This window comes from Drosophila miranda, chromosome XR (genome assembly GCF_003369915.1).
Source record: "Drosophila miranda strain MSH22 chromosome XR, D.miranda_PacBio2.1, whole genome shotgun sequence".
In the NCBI taxonomy this organism is placed as follows: domain Eukaryota; kingdom Metazoa; phylum Arthropoda; class Insecta; order Diptera; family Drosophilidae; genus Drosophila; species Drosophila miranda.
Window position 1 is genome coordinate 37,065,635 of NC_046674.1, and position 20,746 is coordinate 37,086,380.

At 46.9% G+C, this 20,746-nt stretch overlaps 1 protein-coding gene across 1 annotated transcript; it reads right to left on the minus strand.

Annotated features, from left to right (window-relative positions):
* Window positions 1-18,745: 18,745 nt before the first annotated feature.
* Window positions 18,746-20,507, minus strand: LOC108165310 (digestive cysteine proteinase 1-like). Its single transcript, XM_017301345.2, has one exon. It carries the CDS (start codon window positions 20,490-20,492, stop codon window positions 18,843-18,845), a length of 1,650 nt encoding a protein of 549 aa, XP_017156834.2. The 5' UTR covers window positions 20,493-20,507; the 3' UTR covers window positions 18,746-18,842.
* Between the last annotated feature and the right edge of the window lie 239 nt (window positions 20,508-20,746).

Consider the following 20,746-nt stretch of genomic DNA (forward strand, 5'->3'; position numbering starts at 1 on the left):
GCCGAGAAAGCCTAGGCAATCGCTGGATAGCACTTACGGGACACTATCGGGCTAAACATTACTGCGAAAGTCTTTATCATACAGGGCAGGTATCGCCGAGAGGGCCTAGGCAATCGCCGGACAGCCCCTTCGGGACCCAGGGAACTACGGGGATCAGGCGAGACACCAACAGGCGTCACAGGGGGCGCTTAGACGATCGTCGGATAGGGGCCTCGGGACCCTGCGAGGTCACAAACTACGGGAGGGAATCATGCGGAGGGAACGCCGACAGGTGTCACCGAGAACGCCTAGGCAATCGCCGGACAGCGGCCTCAGGATCCTGTCGGGCTACGAACTACTGGATGGAAGCACGCAGGCTCGGGCAAGAGGCGAGAGGAAGGGCAGAGAAGATGAAGCCCCGGGCCTCCAGGTTCCCTAGTGTATAGATTGTTGGTGGTCGGGCTATGTTTCTGTTATATTCGTTACATTTCACTTTATTCTCTCTTGGTTCCCTACCTATCGCACCGCTCAGCAGCCCGTATACACGTCTAGAGACTAGCTTACCCCTGAACTAACACGCTTGTACTCGTCGAAAGCCCCCTCTTCCCCGTGGGTGCAGCGTAGATGCAGGATCTCCTCTCCGTAAGTGTAGTATCGATGCAGGGTCTTCTCCCCGTAAGCGCAGCGTCGATGCCGGATCTTCCCCGTGTCACTGATAGCGTTGGCGTGGATCCGGGCCGCCACGTGTTTTTACTTTTTCCAAGCCACTCGAATTTTTCCGCGAACACGTCCGACTCCTACGACTGCTCCCAATCGACTTTTTCTTCCACGTTTTTCTTCTCCAGCCTCAAAACTCTCCCGATCCAGCGCCAGCGTGGGCGGCCAGCGTCGTCATTCTCGCGGCGGCAGAGGGCTGGCGCCGTCGTTCGGCGTCTATGCTGCGCCGGTGACTTTTGTCTCTCTTTTTCGCTGCTGGCGCGTCGTTACTTCGCTTTAGTTTTCCGCGTTTCTCTTCTGCCGTTGCTGCTGTGGGCTTACTGTTTCGGCGCTTCGTTGCTGCGTCGACGCTGGCGGCTTATCTTTTCGGCGCTTCTCGTCTTCGGCCGTCGCTGAATTGATGCTGTTGGCTGCCGTTTCGGCTCTTGGTGTATTCCTCTCTCTCTTTGGCTTCCGCTGCGTTGTTGTTGTTGGGTTTTGTTTCTTGGTGTATTCCTCCCCGTTTCTGTGTCGGTGCCGTAAGGTTTCGGTTCTTGGTGTATTCCTCCCCGTTGCTGTGTCGGTGCCGTTGGATTTCGATTTTTGGTGTATTCCTCTCCCTCTTTGGCTGCTACTGCGTCGTTGTCGTTGGGTTTCTGCTTTCTCGGTGTATTCCTCGCCGTTGCTGCGTCGATGCCGTTGGTTTTCGGTCCTTGGTGTATTCCTCTCTCTCTTTGGCTGCTGCTGCATCGTTGTTGTTGGGTTTTGTTCTGAAAAGCCAGTGGCGTCCGCCGTGATCGCGACTTGCCCCCCTTTAAAGAAGATAATAAGCTACGTGGGGCTTAGAGACCCTCGGGCCGTATAATATATAAAATTAATACCATGTAGCCTTCGTGGCCATCCCCCTTCCCCCTTTAACCTAAAACTGAAAAGTCAATGCTTAAACCTAGAAAACGAAGAAAAGTCAAAATCTTAATTCAAATAACGTAGGTATGGGTCCCTCCAATGGGAAAATGCCGGCGAGTTGATGGGCGGAAAAATGTGGGTGGAGCGTACGCTCCCTCACAGTGTGTTCCTCCCCCACGTTCGCTACGTCTAAGTTAGTGGATAAGATAAAGTCTAGGAGTGACTCACCTCTATCGTTGATGTCGGGGCTTCCCCGACACATTGTGATGGGCGTTGTCATGGGTGGCTAACTCAACCTCGCACGACGGGTTGACTATGATTGTCAGCTCAAGACCCTGGGCGGCCTCCACTATAGTCTCCAGACCTAGGTCCTTCTCGACTGCCTGGAGGGTGTGCGCATCTTTGTGGTGGCGCTTTTTCAGCCATAGGTATACGCTACCTACGCCCCACGCCATCTTCCCGAACTTGGGATACAAGATGTCCTCCGCCTCCTTGCTGATCTGGAGGATCACGTGCTGGCCCCCCTCGTTGGGTAGTGGGCTACCGGCGTGCAGAACCTTCCAGTCAGCCGTTGGCACGTCCGGATTTTGCCTCTGCAGCAGCTTCAGTGCTCGCTCCCCCTGGACAGCAATGGGGAAGAGCACCTTCGCCTTTGGTATGGACGGGATCAGCTCCCTGTCTACCACCTCCAGCTTGGCCCCCTCCCACAGAGCTTCCAGTAGGGGCACCTTCTGCACCAGCCACTGCCGCGTTGGGTCGTCATTACATTCGACGAGCTGCGCGTGGACTAACTTCCACTGCGCCGCCGTCATTTTCCCGTTCTCGTCGCTGCGGTCGATCAAAGCCACAATGAGATGTCTCTTGGACACCTCGCTCATGGCCTTCTGTCTCGGCTTCCTCGCCTTCGGCTGGGGGGTGGCGACCTTGGGCCCGCGTTGCCGCTTGCTCGCCGGAGTGTCTTTGGCAGCACTCTCGATCAAGCGTTGCCTCTTGGTAGCCAACATCTCCTCCACCTTGTTGGCGAATCCACCGTGTTCGCGGCCCTCCTGTACCCGTTGCTCAGCCCAGGCTAGCTTGGAGAAGGCTTTCCTCTTCGGTCTTGCTAATGGATAGCACGCTCTCCGGGTCCGAGTCTGCGTCGACAACGGCACCCGCGCGGCTCACCCTGCAACGCGTCGTTTTTGTGGCAGTAGTATTACAACTGACATGGCCTGCTCCCGCCATGCCCGAGGTGTGACCGCTGGCGACACGAAGAGAGGATTGCTCCTCCCCGTGCCCGCCGGTGGTAGCAGTCACGCTTTCCACCGATGTTTGGGTTGACATCCCAACCCGTGCTTGCTCCTTATCAGCCTCCATATTTGGCCCGAAGGTCCATACCGGTTAATGTTTTTCGGGGGGACCACCCCCTAGCGTTTTATGCCTGGCCGCCAGGCACCTCTAGCCATGGCCTTGGTTCAGTTCCCCCGACTTTAGATCGGAAAGACGATGGACCATAGCCTTAGCTAGACACTGCATTACCCCGGGCAGGGCAAGCGATAGTGCATTTTCCTCGCCCGGGATAATGCAGTGTCCATTGCTCAGCCGGCACCCTCGTGGAGGGTTCAGCTAGAGGGTTTTTGACAGTTTTTGAAGTTTGACATAAAGAAGTTCCCAAAGTTTAATGATGGAAGCGACATAGCCAAAACTCTCGGCTTAGCGTGGGACCCTGCTTCGGATCAGCTGCTTTTTGCCTTGTCCGCACTGGACACAAGCTTAAAGCCATCAAAGCCGTCGGTTTTATCTACGATTGCGCGGTTTTACGACCCTCTTGGATTGATAAATCCGGTCATTGTCAAGTGCAAAATCTTCCTTTAGCAGCTTTGGAGAGAAAATTTGGATTGGGATGAAGGCCTACCCTCAGCGTTGCATTCAACTTGGATGGACTTGAGAAATAGCTTGGCAAGCATTTCTCGGATCTCATTTCCTCGCTTGGTTCTTCGTTCTAGAGTGGCTACAGAAGTCCACGGATTCTCTGATTCCAGCTTAGAAGCATATGGCGCTTGCGTGTATGTCGTGTCCAGGGAAGCCCAGTCTTCGAGCCACGTTTTGTGCTCAAAGTCGCGAGGGGCGCCGCTAAAGACTATATTGATTCCTAAGCTGGAATTAAGTGGAGCCGATCTGCTTGCGAAAATCATGCAGAATGTAAAGGACATGGGAATCTTTACAGGTCGGTTCTATTGCTGGTCGGATTCGTCAACAGCATTATCTTGGATTAGGGACGAGCCAGCCAAATTTCAAGTTTTCGTGGCAAATCGAGTGGCATCAATTCAGGAGCTGACGGCAGCCATGGAATGGCGCTATGTTCCCACATCTTTAAATCCTGCTGATATTCTCTCGAGAGGCTCGTTTCCCAGCCATCTTATCCAGTCAGAGCTATGGCTTCATGGCCCATCTTTTTTGCTAGGCTCCAAGGATAAGTGGCCTGCATCTCCTGCTAACGACATAGCAACTTTGGAGCTTCGCAAGAGAGTATTGCTAATCACGTCTCCACATGCCGATCTTACGTCCGGATGCAAATTCGCGAATTCATTCTTTCACATGCAGCGCACATTCCCCTACATACATAACATTATATATCGTCTTAGGCATCCAGGACTCACCGTTTCTGATATTCGGCAAGGAATGCATCTTCTAATTCGACACATTCAGCTGGCAAATTTGTGGATGGACATAAAGGAGATTCGGCGCAATGGTCAAGTCATGAAATCCAGTTCTATTAGTTCGCTCAACCCGTTCATCGATCATTCTGGACTACATAGGTCATCTTGGCAACTCATCGCTAGGATTTGACGCTCAGCACCCACTTATTCTGCCAAAGGGACATTTCATTACCTTTGCACTGATAAGATATTATCACGAAAGCCTCCATGCCGGACCTCGCGCCTTGCTATCCAAAATTCGGCTGGAATATTGGCCCATTGGAGGTATTAAAGCAGTGTCAAGGGTCGTCAGCAAGTGTGTGAGATGCTTCAGGACTAGGCCGCGCATGGTCTTATGGGAGACCTACCTAAGGAACGTTTGGAAGGAACTCGAGCATTTGAAGTCACTGGAGTAGATTACTGTGGACCTTTTTTCTACCGATCAGAAATCCGCACGAGGCCTCCGATCAAGTGCTACATTAGCGTATTCATCTGCTTCACTTCTAAGGCTATACACATGGAGCTCGTAAAGGATTTGACCACCGCATCGTTTCTAGGCGCACTAAAGCGTTTTACTTCCACTCGAGGAAGGCCAAGTCAAATTTGGTCGGACAATGCGACAAACTTCGTTGGGGCCAAGAACGAGCTTCTGGAGCTAAAGAAGCTTTGTCTGAGCGAACCGCATATGAAGGAGGTCCATGAATCCTGCTTGGCTGACTCGATCGACTGGCGTTTCATCCCACCATGCTCTCCGTATTTTGGCGGGTTGTGGGAAGCGGCCGTGAAGACCGCAAAATATTACCTGTACCGCTCAGTTGGACCATCTGTGCTTAGCTTCGACGAGCTGCGCACTCTGATCTGTCAGATCACTGCAATTGTTAACTCTCGCCCTTTGCTCTCGCTTTCAGAAAATCCTGATGATTTAGACGTTTTGACTCCTGCTCATCTGCTTCTAGGCGGCCCCCATGAGCAAATCCTCGAGCCTGACCTAACGAAGCTGAACTACAATCGTCTGGATGGCTGGCAGCGGGTCACCCAACTACAACAAATATTTTGGAGCCGTTGGCGCGAAGAGTATCTCACTCTTTTGTAAGAGCGCGTGAAGTGGCGTACCTCCACGCAAAACATTTGCAAGAACGATCTCGTTCTGGCGAAGGACGAAAATCTTCCTCCAATGCGTTGGCCACTGGGTAGAGTGGTCGATGTCGTTATGGGCAAGGACAGAGTGTGTCGCGTCGCTGACCTGAAGACATCCTCAGGAAACATCAGGAGGGCCGTCACTCGGCTACGTTTGCTGCCCCTTAAGGAATCTGTTGAGAGACTAGCTCCCAACGGGGGGAGTATGTTCGGGCCAGCCGCCGAAGAATAACCGTAACTTTAAGCATTATTATTGTATGAGCAGAGAGAGTCGCCTATGTTGTAAAACGTTGGCTTTCTGCAGAGCTGCTGCGCTCTCCCGATAAAGGGGCTCTCTGCCGCCGCCACTTCGGCAATCACTTTGATCTGACGCCGTCGTCTATTTTAGTTCTATGCTAACCCCTCTGCGCATTGGTTGCATATCGATCTCACCTAAATTCTATCTGGCCATAGCAAACAATCGGTTTCCGCTAAGCCACCATGACGTTCGCCATCATTACGCATGCTGGTCCGCAGCCGCTACTTGGTGCGATTCGCCTAAAGTTTTGGCCCATCGGTGGCATGAAAACTGTGGCACCGATGAAATCTTACATCTGTGTGTTCATCTGTTTCGCAGGCCGTCTAGTTGAAATTGGTGAAGGACCTAACCACTGCTGCTTTTTTGAGCGCCCTCAAACGGTTCGTTGCCACGCGCGGTATTCCCCGATGCATTTGGTCGGATAATGCCAATAATTTTGTGGGCGCAAGGAACGAGCTAGAGGACCTTCGGCGGCTATTTATAAGCGAGAAGCATCGTGCTGAAGTTCATAATCATTGCATCAACAACGGCTTCGACTGGAGATTCATACCGCCTCGCTCGCCGCATTTCGGCGGCTTGTGGGAGGCAGCGGTGAAGACGGCCAAGCAGCATTTCTATCGTGCCTTGGGATCGTGACTTTTTGGATTCGACGAGCTGCGGACATCGGTTTGCCAAATCCAGGCTGTAATGAATTCTCGTCCTCTTATCTCGATTTCAGAAAACCCTGAAGATCTTGGCGTCCTGACACCCGGACATTTTTTAATTGGTCGTCCGCTGATGGAGTTTCCTGAGCCAGACGTCACGGGTCTCAACTTCAATCGACTTGATCGCAGGCAGCGAGTCTCCTGTGCCCAGCTGATTTTTTGGAAGCGTTGGAGTGAGGAGTACCAGACGCTGCTTCAACAACGTGCCAAATGGCGTACACCACAACCCTCGATCCAGGTCAACGATGTCGTCTGCATCAAGGATGAAAACCTGCCACCTTTGAAGTGGCCCTTGGCGCGGATGATCGAAGTTATCGCTGGAGCTGATGGCGCTGTGAGAGCTGCCATCCTGCAGACCCCCTCTGGAACCACACGTCGAGCCGTCAACAAGCTGTGCGTCCTTCCAGTTGAGGATCCTGTTAAAAGCCCTGGTCTTTCAATGGGGGGGAGTATGTGCGGAGCAGCAGCCGTTAATAGCTCTTAAGTCACGTCTCTGTTTCTGTTATCGCGCTCAGCCTATGTACGCTCTCAGTGCATACACGCACACACCTACATATGTAAAGTTATTACTTATTATAAGCCACTGCTTCGACCCTTACTTCTCACTAGTCGGTCGTTCTTATTCGAGGCAGTCGGTCTGCAGTACTCTTCGTCGCCCAAAAACGCCTAACACCTAAATGTAAGTCCACGGCCACGGCCTCGAACAAAAAAACACACAAACAATACCAACAATAAACGTCGAATTGTAGCCTTAAAAACGGAGCAATTATTTTCTTGTACATTTTGGAGTCAGAGTTGCCGAAAAAGCTCGGCAGCTTCCAACAGATTTGTGTACCCATTTTTCTAAAGACAGAGTAGTAAAAATAGACTGACTACTTGGTCAAAATACAGACTTCGGATGGAATTCGGTTGGACTAAATCAAAAGGTGATAAATTTATTGTGGCGACAACAATTGAAGTTTGGGACTTAGAGCGGTTCTGGGAATTGGAAAGTGAAAAGAATGACGTAGAAGAAGATGTTTGCGAGAAGCATTTCTTGGAAACAACAAGAAGAGATGAAAATGGTAGGTATGTGGTAAAAATACCATTTAAAAAAGAAAAGAATCTAGGAGATTCAAAACCACAAGCTATGGCGCTATTTTACAGTTTAGAAAGAAAGATCAGGCATAATAAAATATTAAAAGAAAATTACAAAAAGTTTATGCATAAATATAAAAACCTAGGACATATAGTAGAGTCCAAAGATTATGGGAAATATTATTTGCCCCATCAAGGATTCATAAGAGATTCCAGTCTAACGACAAAGCCTCAGCTTTGGTAGTTTTCTACTGCTGAGGGTAGTTTTCGATGCTTCAGCAAAAACCACAAACAAACAAAATTTAAATGTGTAACGAACCTAAAAGGGAACCGATACAATCCTTCCCCCAGCCAGAACCAGAAGACAGCTTACGCAGAAACCCAGGCCCCGAGTCTAATCTAAGAATTGGAAAGTGCTAAAATATTCGTAACAAAGTGTCTAATCATCTGAACAATATCAAATTGCGTAAGTTCATTTGGACTAGCCGAGGCACCGACACCAGTCCTCAATGTCGACAACCTCATAACGATCATTATCCAATACTCTACTGATCCTGTACGGTCCTCGATACTTTGGTGCGAACTTCTTATTGATTACCCGGTGTTTTGTCCACATGCCGGACCGCTACATAGTCACCAGGTTCATACTTTAATGGGGCTCTATGTTTATGGGCATACATCTTCTCATTTCTTATCTGCGACAACCGTATGTTCTCACTTGCTATTTCTCTTTTAGTTTCCAACTCTCTAGGGTCTGACGCTAACTTCTCCTCTAGGTATTCGGTTAATTCATCTACAACAGGTCCTTTCTGGGGTATTCCAAATAGCAATATGCTAGGTGTCTTTTTCGTATTGCTGTTAATGGAGTTATTAATGGCGTGCTTTACCTTGCTCATCAACCTATACCAATCGGCTTGCTCAAGGGGCTCTGGCAGTTTTCCCAACATAGGAGTAAGAACACGATTCACCCGTTCTACTTGGCCATTCGCCTGCGGTGCACCTATAGCTACCTTAATGTGCTCTATCCCTCTTGCCTGCAAAAAACTAGAGAACTCTAACGAGGTGAAACAGGTCCCACGATCTGATATTATCCTAGTAGGGCGACTATAGAAATCAAAATATTTACTTAAGGCATCCTTTGCTTCCCGCGTGCTGGTACTATTAACCGGGAACAATTTGTCAAGCTTAGTGAATGCATCTATTACCACAAGGAGGTGTTTTCGCTTAGATCTAATACTTGGAAACGGACGCAAATAATTAATATGTAGAGTATGAAAAGGAACACACGACTTTGGGATACTATGGAGCCTTCTGTTATGGATTGTTTTAGGCATAGAGTGTAGTATACACGCTAGACAGTTTCTGATGAACCTTGCCTCTTTACTTCTCATTGACGGAAACCAGTAGGTCCTCAAAAGGTCACTCACGCACTTCTCTACGGCCAGATGTCCTAGTTTTTCGTGTGACCGCCTTATCAACTGCTCTTCCATACACATTGGTACATAGAGACATAGTTTGTTTTCACAACTCCTCTTGTAAACAATACCATCTACCATTTCAAAATTCTACTTCAATTCCATCCTCTAGCATATTTTCGAATCCTAACTACATCCTTATCTCGCATCTGTTCTGTTTGTAATATCAAATCAAAATCTTCTGGCGTTGCACCTACTACCGCAACTATCAATGATTTTAGTAATCTTTCCTCCTGAAACTCTAATTTGTCCCTCTCTACTGTATCCTCAACACATATGTTCTCTTTATCTGAATTCCTACTACTAATGTACTTTACTCCCCCCACCACATCGTTAACGCTTCCTCTACATTGGCTAAAATCTCTAATTTCAATCTTCGATCCATCCTCTTCCCTATATTCACTATTCTCTATGTTATCTCTACAATCACTACCAAGGTTCTCTCTATCATCAGATTTCCACCTATTTCCCAATCTACTTCCTACTACACTTGATTCTCCACACTCAATCGCAGGGTTCTGTACGGAACTACTACGCTCTCTACTGATATTTAATTCTCTGCACTCAATCACAGGGTTCTCTACGGTACTACTATGCTCGCTACTGATATTTAATTCTCTACACTTAATCACAGGGTTCTCTACGGTACCTTTATGCTCACTACCCGAGTTGTCTCTACTTACGCTATTCCTTGTATATTGCTTTCTACTCTCATCTTTTTCCAAATTGGACTTTTTCAAACCGTATTTGACTCTATAACCATCCTCTACCATATTCGTCACTTGATCTTGTCTGCTTAGCGCATCAACGTGCGCCATACTGGCCCCAGGTCTGTGCATAATGGAGTAATCATAGTTCTCTAACTCTAGGGACCACCGTGCTATCTTAGGACTGATTGACTTTCTGGTTAACGTCTGTACTAACGAATTACAATCCGTGATTATTTTGAAGGACCTAATTTTGCTCCAAATATGCTCTAAAACGCCTCAATGCATAAATTATAGCCAATGTCTCAAGTTTGAAACTATGATAACGTGATTCTGTTTCTGTTGTTTTGCCGGAATAATAGGACACAGGGTGCATATTCCCATCATCTTGTCTTTGCATCAGTATTGCGCCATAACCGTATGAACTTGCGTCTGTATGCAATTCCGTCTCTCTATTTGGGCTAAAAATGGCTAATACCGGAGGATTTGCCAACGCATTTTTAAGAGTTTCAAAAGTCTTCACCTGTTCTCTATTCATGGGAAACGGACCACCTTCTTTTAACAACTGCACCAAGGGCTTAGCTGTCGTCGCAAATGACAACATGAAACGTCGAAAATACGAAAAGAATCCCAAGCATGAGTGCAGTGCTTTTACATTTTGAGGGACTGGGTATTTTTACAAGGCCTCAATATGGGAATCACTAGGAACTATTCCGTTTTGATTAACTTTATACCCCAGGAACTCGATGTTTCGATTGACAAACCCACACTTTTTTTCATTTATCTCTAAATTTTTCTCGCTAAACCGAATACATCCATCCATATATCCATATATCTTTTTAATATATCCATGTGTTCTTCAACTGTTTTAGTCGCTACTAATATATCATCCATGTACACTACAATGCTTTTGTTCCTAATAAAGTCTCTCAAGAGCTCCGAAATAAATCTCTGAAAAATAGCGGATCCATTTATTAACCCAAAGGGCATTCTCAAGTACTCATACTGTCCCTGCGGTGTCACAAACGATGTATACAGAACTGATTTTTCTTCTACGCCTATTTGATGATACCCACTTTTCAAATATATAATCGAAAAACAGCGCTTGTTTTCTAAAAACTCAAGACAGTCCTCAATAAGGGGCAATGGGAAATTATCTTTCACAATTCGTTTGTTTAGGCCACGGTAATCGACACACATTCGAAGTTCTCCTGATTTTTTTTTTACTAGGACCAACGGGGAAGCATAAGGAGACTTACTATGACGGATTACTTTCTTTTCTAACAGATCATCTATTATTTCAGCTACTTTCTCTCTATCATGGTAGGATAAACGACGCGGAGTACAATAAAATGGTGTTGTTTCTGTTACACGAATCTGCATCTCATACTTTGGTTGTGCTTTAAAGTCAAATTGTTTGTGTAAATAGTATGTCTTAATAACTTCCCTACACTTTTCTGCAAGAGTGGGGCCAAATTCGAAACCTACGTTAATATGTTCCTCTTCATCAATCTCTACCGACGCACAAAAGTTACTGAATTCGTCGCCTTGATTCATATTCTCGATGGCCATTTTGTCATTCCTTGAGTTTTCTTGTGTCTGATTTTTAAATGGATTAGAACGTTTGATTAGCTCGCTTCTTTCTGATTGATTACCATCTAACTTATCATATAGTCTTATGTTAATATTATTTTTACGTTCGGTGAATAAAGACGCGCAGGTTAAACTAATAGCTTTTTGCTTTAATGAACTTAATGGTGTGTGCTGCTTCGCATTGATATTTTTCTTATGAACTAATTTTACTTCAATAACTTTAAGGGCATCGCGTCCTAGCAATACCGGCAAAGGCAGCATGTTATCATCTACGATGTTTAACAAAATGATATATTTCTTTGTGCAAAATTCAATATGGCACTTCAATTTTCCCCATATGGGAATTGGTTGTCCTCCTAGTCCATAATATTTCCTGACTTCATTATAGGCTTCAACTATAGCCGACTTCGGTATCAAAGACTTATGAATAAAATTTACAGGGCTACCTGTATCAAATAGACTAAAAATACTGACGCCTCTTTGTTCACCAAACGGGAGTCATAAAGTGATTAACTGGACAGCCGCTAAATCGTCGTTATTTTTTTCTCTCCCGGTCGCTCCTTATCTTGAACTGCAGCTACCCTAGTGGCCATCTTTCGTTTCGGGCACTGCGAATATTGGTGGCTGGTGCTCCAACAGTTGAAACATGCCCCATCCGGTCTCTTTGGCTGACTGCATTCCTTCATAACGTGCCCAAATTGCCGACAGTTGTAGCAACGCGTTGCGCCACCACCTTGCAGCTGCCCTACTGCCATATTCACATTTATTTTTCCCTTTTTCATACCTTCGCTACGAATTCCTACGATTCCAGGAGCTCTTCTGACCTTATCATAGGTGACCATCTTGTCACGCAACTCGTTAAGTGTGCTGCAATATAGCATGGATGCTGCCATGCCCGTCTTGTCCTGCAGTCCCTCTACGATAAATTTGACCACATCGCTCGTGGCCATGTCTGCTTGCGACGCTATTCTGCACATTGCGACGAAATATTGCAATGCGCTTTCATTATTTGCAATTTTTCGTGCCTCCAGTCGCTTTCCAATGTCCCACGCTGTCACGTTCTGCTCAAAGACGTTGAGCAATTCTGCTCGCATCAACTGCCAAGTCAGTGGCGCCACATGGTCGATTTACGCCTTTGCCGAACCGCCTAGCAACCGCTTCGCCAATATCCAGCATTTGGACTCGGATACACCATGGAAATTCATAATATCCTCAAAGTTACTTATCCAACTGGTTACAGCCTGGTCGTCATCTCCAGAAAATGGACGCATCAACGCCTCAATGTGCGTCAAATCGATGCAATCTCTCGGCTCTTCCAACTCCATAGCCTCTTTCTCCGTTTTCAATACGCTTAATTTGAGATCAGCTAAGCGCTTGCGAGAAACGTACAATTGTTCCAGCTGCTGCAAGCGCATGGTCAATTTCGAACAAGCGTTGTCTTGTCGCGGCATGAATGCTTCTCGAGCCTTCTGCACATTTTCATCATATTCTTCTGGCGCCGCCTCTACTGCCTGTTGTGCACTACGGTTGTCTCTCTCTATCTCGCGCTCAACCAGGGCTGCAAAAATGGCTGCCTGCATAGTCTCGTCTGCGCTTGGCGCCGTATTTCCTAGCTCATACGTGTCTTCCATGATTTTTTTCACTGCTGTACGTAATTGGTGTATGTTGGCATCTTGATCAATATATACGGTTTGCCTACGCAGTATGTCGCTAAGTTCACTTTTGGTTTTCGCTCTTACATACATATGTCTGCATAGTTCATCACAGAGTTTTTTTTTTGGGCAAACCCCACATTTGATATGTAAACTTTTAATAACACGTTTTTATTATATGCTCTTCCTTCTTGATCATCGTATTCGAATGAATGTGTGTAGGCTTATTGATGAGTAAATCTTAAACTAATATTCATATCTTACAAGTTATACAATTATAATAGCCAGCAAAAGCATAGTTAATCCGAAGAAGAATCGGAAAACTATTTCAAAACGAGGGGGAACGTTGTGAGTTGCTGCGGAGACCGCAACTTTACATTTCTACCCGATACTTAGTCAGTATGCCTCTCCTCCGGCAGACGCCGCGAATATTAAACGACGCGACAAACAATGCGTGCGAGAGAGACAGAAAATCAGTCTGAGCGTGACGTCGGGCGCTGCGTAGCCACTGCAAATTGATTTGTTCATTTTGGCTATACAAATGATCGGATCTGATCCAGATTCAGCAACCGGATAGATATGGTTATTCTCTATGATTGTGCGTCTTTAGTTTTCTCGAATCTGCAATATTTTGGATGCAACAGATTTTCGTTCTTTGTGGGGGTTGAAATTTTGACACGAAACGCTCAAGGTCCAATATCACAAGAGTGTGGATACCAAATTTGGTTGCTCTAGCTCTTATAGGTTCTGAGATCCTTGAACTCACATTTTGCAACTGGCAAAACCGACCATGAAACCTGTGTGTTAGAGAGAGACAGAGCGAGAAAGAATGAAATCTGGTTCAGATTTTACACTCTAGAACATATAGTCATCCTCTACGATTCTGCGTTTTCAGTTTTCTTGTATCTTTGAAATTGTGGATGCCACAGATTTTTCGCTCTTTTTGATATATACTTGTAACAGTGACATATCACAGAAGTCCGGATATAAAATGTCGTTGCTCTAGCTCGTATCGTCTTTGAGCACTACGCGCTGATAGGGACGGACAGACGGACAGACAGACAGGGCTCAATCGACTCGGCTATTGATACTGATCAAGAATATATATACTTTATGGTGTCGGAAACGATTCCTTCTGGACGTTACACACTTCCATTTTCACCACAAATCAAATATACCCCAATACTCATTTTTAGTATCGGGTATAATTAGAACTTTGTGCAGAACATCTTCTAGCAAAATTAATTCAAGGCGTGAAAATAGCGGTTGGAAGTAATGTAGAGTGTTATATGTACTTGGAGTGATTTTACTATTACTTTAGCCTGGATAAAGAATGGAGACTGTTAAGACAACGAGCTTTTTCGCTGACTATGAATGTTCAATAATTTCACGAATTAATAATTTCCGAAACGTTATAAATTTTATTATAGGTATTTTGTGTGTTGAGGGTGGCCGGAGATGCCAGAGCCTTTTACAATAGTATTAGAGTGATACACTTGGATGAGGCAAGCGAGACGATCTCGAGCCAACGTAATAGATTGGGGACAAAAAGGGTCTGTTCTCCAACTATATCAAGCGGTAACTAATAGAGCAGGCGCAGCTGCTGACGGCTTAGCGACGGCATAGGAAGGAAAAGATAACAAGAGCGAGCATAGATAAAGACTAGATGATTAAATGAGAGCATGTTGCTGAGCGAGCATAGATAAAGCTACGCTTACGTTACGTTAGTTTGGTATAATGACCAAAATGGAAAGAAAAGTGAGTTGATAGGCAATAGAACGATAGTAAAAAGTTTACACTCGGGCCTCGCCCGAACATACTCCCCCCGTGGAAGGATGCATGCCTTTCACCTCATCTCGTAGAGGCAATAGACATTGTTTTGCAAGTGCTCTTCGGCTAACACCTGTAGCCATCCTGATCAAGGCGACTCGAGATACGCCATCAGCTCCTGGGATGAGCTCGAGGATTCTCGCTAGAGGCCACTTCAGAGGAGGGAAGTTCTCGTCCTTAACAAGAACGACATCATTGACGTGAAGCTCAGGATTCCGGGTGCGCCACTTCGTTCTTTCTTGAAGACTGGTTAAATACGATTGGCGCCAGCGAGACCAAAAGATTTGCTGAAGCTGTGTGACCTTCTGCCAACGGTCCAAGCGATCGACGTTTAAATGGACCAAGTCAGGCTCCAAGAAGGTTGTGATGGGGGCGCCAACCAGAAAATGGCTGGGCGTGACTACATCGAGATCTGCAGGGTTCTCTGAAAGAGGAAACAATGGCCTTGAATTAATGATTGCACACACATATTGCACGCGAGAGTGCGCAGCTCATCAAATCCAAGAAGCGAGGATCCAAGGGCACGTCGAAGATGATGTTTAGCAAGCTTGACTGACGCCTCCCACAATCCTCCAAAATGTGGCGATCTAGGAGGAATGAAACGCCAATCGATGCAATCGGTGAGACAAGCTTGATGCACGGCTTTTTGATGACTGTCGCTTAGGAATAGCGACTTAAGTTCCGCCAGCTCGTTCCGCGATCCAGAAAAATTTGTGGCATTATCTGACCAAATACGAATCTTTCTTCCACGGGTGCAAATAAAACGGCGAAGAGCAGAGAGGAACGCAGACGTTGTAAGATCCTTCACAAGCTCGATGTGAACCGCCTTAGTGGAGAAACATATAAAAATGCTCATGTAGCACTTTAGTGGGGGCCGGTTTCGAACTTCTGATTTATACAGGAACGGACCGCAATAGTCCACGCCGGTAACTAAAAATGCACGAGATTCGCTGACTCTGTCCACCGGAAGATCTGCCATTATTTACTCGAGAGTTCGAGGCTTCTCTAAAGCATCTGACACACTTTTGGATTACGTGTGATACGGTCTTTCGGCCACCGATTGGCCAGTACGTTTGACGAATGATTGTTAATAGCGACTGGGGTCCAGCGTGAAGGTGTTTTTCGTGTTAGTGCCGTATCAGAGCAGAAGTGATGGAATGATTCTTGGGCAATATTATGGGATGTCGTGCCTCGAAGTCCAAGGTAGAGTTTTTAAGACCCCCTCCAACTCGAAGCAAACCGCAATCATCTAAAAATGGCGAAAGCGAGACGATCGAGCTTGAAGCCTTGATGTCCTTTCGCGTTTCCAGGGCTCTTATTTCAGTAGATAGACGAGATAGCTCAGCAAAACGAAGAAGCAGTTCGGTTCCCAAACGCAAGTCCTCCACAGTTATTCCAGACTTTCGTCGATGAATGAATTTGCATACATACGCAAAAATTCGTTGCATTTCGGGGAAGAAATTTACAAACTTTGATTCTTCCACCAAATGTCTTAACGCGCAGTTTGTAATTAGTATGGTTTTTCGTGCCTCCAAAACAGGCTCTGGAAGAGCAGGCGTACTTGGCCATTGATCCTTACTGGCTGTCAAGTATGTAGGTCCATACTTCCAAAGATGAGAATTGATGAGCTCAGCTGTTAATGATCCTCGAGAAAGCATATCGGCAGGGTTTAGATCAGTTGGCACGTGCAGCCACGACATTCCAGATGTGAGTTCCTGAATAACAGAAAGTCTATTAGCGAAAAATACATTGAAGTTAGATGGTTGATTCTTGACCCAAGCCAAAACGACTGTGGAGTCACTCCAGCAATAATAAGAGCAATTGAAGTTCATCAAAGACACTTCATGCATAAGCTGAGCGAGTATCGCTGCACCACATAATTCCAACTTGGGTATTGTGATAGTCTTCAGTGGCGCTACACGAGATCTGGAAGATAGAAGATTTGCCTTGACTCCATTGTCGCCTTGCGAAACAGCGTAGATGCAAGCTCCATAAGCACTCATGCTGGCATCACAAAATCCATGCATTTCAAGGTTGCTGCTTCGAAGGAACGATAGGCGCGGGAAAGAAATTTGTTGCATAGAGTCAAACTGCTGAATAAAGTTGATCCAAGTTGTGTGTAAGGAGACTGGCAGAATTTCATCCCAATGAAGCTTTTCTTTCCACAGCTGCTGTAGAAATATTTTTGCTTTAGTAATTACTGGCCCTATAAGTCCGAGTGGATCATAAAATCGTGCAATAGTTGACAATACTCACTTAGTTGGTTTCGAAGGGACTCGATTGGGACAGAATGAAAATAATAGCTCATCCGAAGTGGGATTCCATGCTAAACCTAGCGTCTTGGTTACATCGCTGCCATCAGTAAATTTAACAAATGTTTCCCTATCTTCATGGGGTGTTTGATCGAGTACAGATGTATCGTTGGAACACCATTTCCTGAACTAGAAATTTCCTTTGGCTAAGAGTCCTGACACCTGGCGAATTATTTCCAGCACCTCATTTTTAGTATCTCCCCCCGTTAGCAAATCATCCACGTAAAAGTCCCGCAGCACAACTTCAGAGCCAATTGGATATGACGAACTCTCGTCTGCCGCTAGTTGGTGCATAGAACGGACGGCCAGAAATGCTGCTGGTTTCGTTCCATAGGTCACGGTATCCATTTCAACGTTTTTAGCTCCTCAAGGGGTGAGTCACGTCACAGTATGCACTGCAGAAAACTATCTTGGGGCGAGATACGGACGCATCTATACATTTAAAAAATGTTATCAGTCAACTCTATACTAACGGTACGAAATCGGAGAAGAGTCGTAATGAACTTCGATTGAATTGTTGGGCCTGCCATCAATATATCGTTGAGGGAATATGCTGTAGATGTACAAGCGGATCCGTCGAAAACTACTCGGAGTTTTTTGGTGGTTTTGTCTTCTCTTAAAACGCAGTGATGAGGAAGAAAAAATTTGCATTGTTTAAGTGCGTCACCTTTGACAGGGGACATGTGATTCAAATCGACGTATTCCTTTATAAATGCGGCGTATTGGGCCTTGAGAAGTGGTTTGCGAACCAACTTGCGCTCTAGATTGAGGAATCTGCGATAGGCTTGTTGATAAGAATCTCCAAGAAGACTGTCACTCAGCTTTAAAGGCAATTGAACGCAGTACTCGCCACTTGGAAGCCGACCGCAATGTGTTTTGAAATGTTCCTCGCAAGCAATTTCCTCCTTTGTTGCTTCTGTAGCGGGACCGTGGCAGTTTTCCACTTCCCAGAACCTTCGCACTAGCTCATCCAAACCAACGGTAGGTGTTTGACTCAATTCCGTCGAACTAGAGGCAGCTAGGAGCACTGAGCTGTGGGAGTAATGACCTCCACCTGTGACAACCCAGCCGAGACGGGTACTTTGTATTATAGGAAGTCCCCTCTCCAATTTGATCTGTCCAACGCATAAAATGTCGTAAAATAAGCTGGCTCCAATAAGTACATCGATGCGCTGAGATTTGTTGAAGTGTGGGTCAGCAAGGCTGATATTGGATGGCATTTCCCATTTGGATACATCAACTGAAGAAGCAGGCTGGTTTCCTGTAATACGTGGAGCAACGAGAGCTGTGAGACTCGTGAAGTAATCGGAAGTCCTGGATTGAATGACCAAATTAACCGAACCTTCCGTGTGAAATGCAGAATCAGCGCCGATACCGGATACTGATACCGACCCTTTGGCTCGTTTCAGCTGAAGCTTCTGAGCAAAGTGAGAGGTTATTAAATTAATCTGAGAGCCTGAATCCAGAAGAGCCCGGCAAGGAAGAAGATCACCAAATCGACTCTTTATCATAATGACTGTCGTGGCTAGAAGCACTACGTCTGAGCTAAGATTCTGAGCAGGAGGCGAGCATGGTGATGAAGCGGCAACAAGAGAACTTGAAAGATTGGGGCCTGAGCATGAGTCTGTCTGAATAGGAGACGTAGTAGCGTTTGCAGGTTCCGTGTTAACTGACGTAGGCAGCGGATTTTTTTTTTGTTTTTCAGCTCAGAAACTTTATTTCATATTTAGAGCCCGCGGGGCGAGAAAATAAAAAAGTGTAAAGAAAAATAAAAAACATAATTGGACCGAGGACCACTCTACATTTCCACATAGGTGGGCATGGTCATTACGCCGCAATTGTTCTTGCGGGCTGACATCAGGATGTAGCCATCGTTGCCCCAATAGGTGGACCAGGAGTTCTTCACCAGCCAGTAGTCCTCGCCCTTGATGGTGCCAAAGCCCACGGCCAGAACGGCATGGTCCTGGCCATCCACATCGTTCTTGCACTCAGGCTCGTAGTAGACGCCGTTCGAATAGAAGCTGAAAGTCTTTGGTGAGGCATCAATGGCCACCGAGAGGGGTCCTTGCTTGAGGAGGGCCAGCTTAAACGCATTCGGATCGTTGGAGGTGACATTTACAAAGCCCTTGATGGGCGCCACGAGGGTGACGTTGTTGATGCGGCTGTAGCCGTCCTGGCCAAGGTACGGTCCGTACTCCTCTTCGGTGGGGACGCCGCCCACCTGCATCACCCACTGATAGACGCGGAAGTCCTCGCCGCCATCGCAGCCGTTGTTGCCAAACGGCCAGGAGCAATCGATCAATGCCTGCTGGGAGAGACGGACCAAATCGCCGCCGTTCTTGAGGAAGAAGGCGACCTCCAGGTGGCCAATGGTACCAAAGGACCAGCAAGATCTGCACACCGATTGGTCTTTGACTGGGGTAACAGCACCGAAAAGACGCCAATCGTACTGGGCGGGAATCTCATCCTGGTGCTTAGACACATCGTAGGGGAAGGGCTTGCCTGTGTTGTAACCGCCTGACGATTTGTAGCCGCGTCTGGCCTTCAGCTCCTCCTCGGTCTTGTCGGCCAAATGATTTACGGCCAGCGTGTAGGTCAGCTTACCCTGGTTCTTAGAGTGAATGTAGCGCAGGTTCTGGCGGAAGATGTTCTTCCTGTGCTCGTGCTCCTGCTCAGTGCGGTAGGTCATGCCGTGCTTGTGCTTAAAGTGGTGGAAGGCCCTATCCACGTGCTCGTCAGTGTGCGAGATGAACTCCTGCATCGGGTTAAAGGTGGCATAGTGGCCAGTGCCCGGCCCGGGGAAGCCCACGCACGTCAAGCTCTCGTCGATCTCGAACAACTCGTGGGGGATATCGACGTGCTCATAGCTGTCGTAGTCGAGGTAGTAATGATCGTAATGCGAGCCTAGGAGCGTGTTGTAGCCACGCATCTCGTAGCGCACTGGAATGGGCATTCGGCTGGCCGGATAGTGTGGCGACTTCTTGTAGCGCACCCACAGCGTATATACGTTTTTCTTCTGGCCGATGGTCTCCTCCAGGCGGAACTTGTCGCAGGTGAAGCCCAGGAAGGTCTCGGTACCGATCAGCTTGAATGGCTTGGCGTCCGGCAGGATGCTCTGAGTCTCCACTTTCTGCTCGGACGTGCCGTTGACCTGCAGGCAGGTCAGCTTGTTCATCTCCTGCTGCGTGGTGATGGGCGCCAGCTTCAGCAGTGTTCCGTAATCCCCCTCCCCGGCCAGCTGGTACGTCTTCACCATGCCCCCATAGTAGTCGATGCGGGATCGTTTGGTGTTCTTATCGTACCAAGCGCAGAACGGCTCGGTAATCTCGGCATAGGGTATGTACAGCGTGCCCTTCACAATGTAGTTGGCATCCCAGCGCGGCGGGTTAGTGGCCTCTCCTGAGAGCGCCAGGCCCGCCAGCAGCGCTAAAGCTAAAAACACTTGCATTCTCAGGAAATCTGTATTGAATAATATATGATTAAATCGAAATTCAATATTAAGTTATTTGTTGTTCAGTTCAAAAGCTAAGCTCTTCTGTTGTTTGTTGATTGTTGATATGTAAAAGGGCATGATGCTTCTCACCGCATGTGCGACAAGAGCCTGAACTGCAGGAGGTATTCCGATGTCCCTTCTTCAAACAGTTGAAGCAAACTCTAAGCTTCCTTGCCTCTCTAAGACGCAAAGATGGCGAAAGGTTTCCA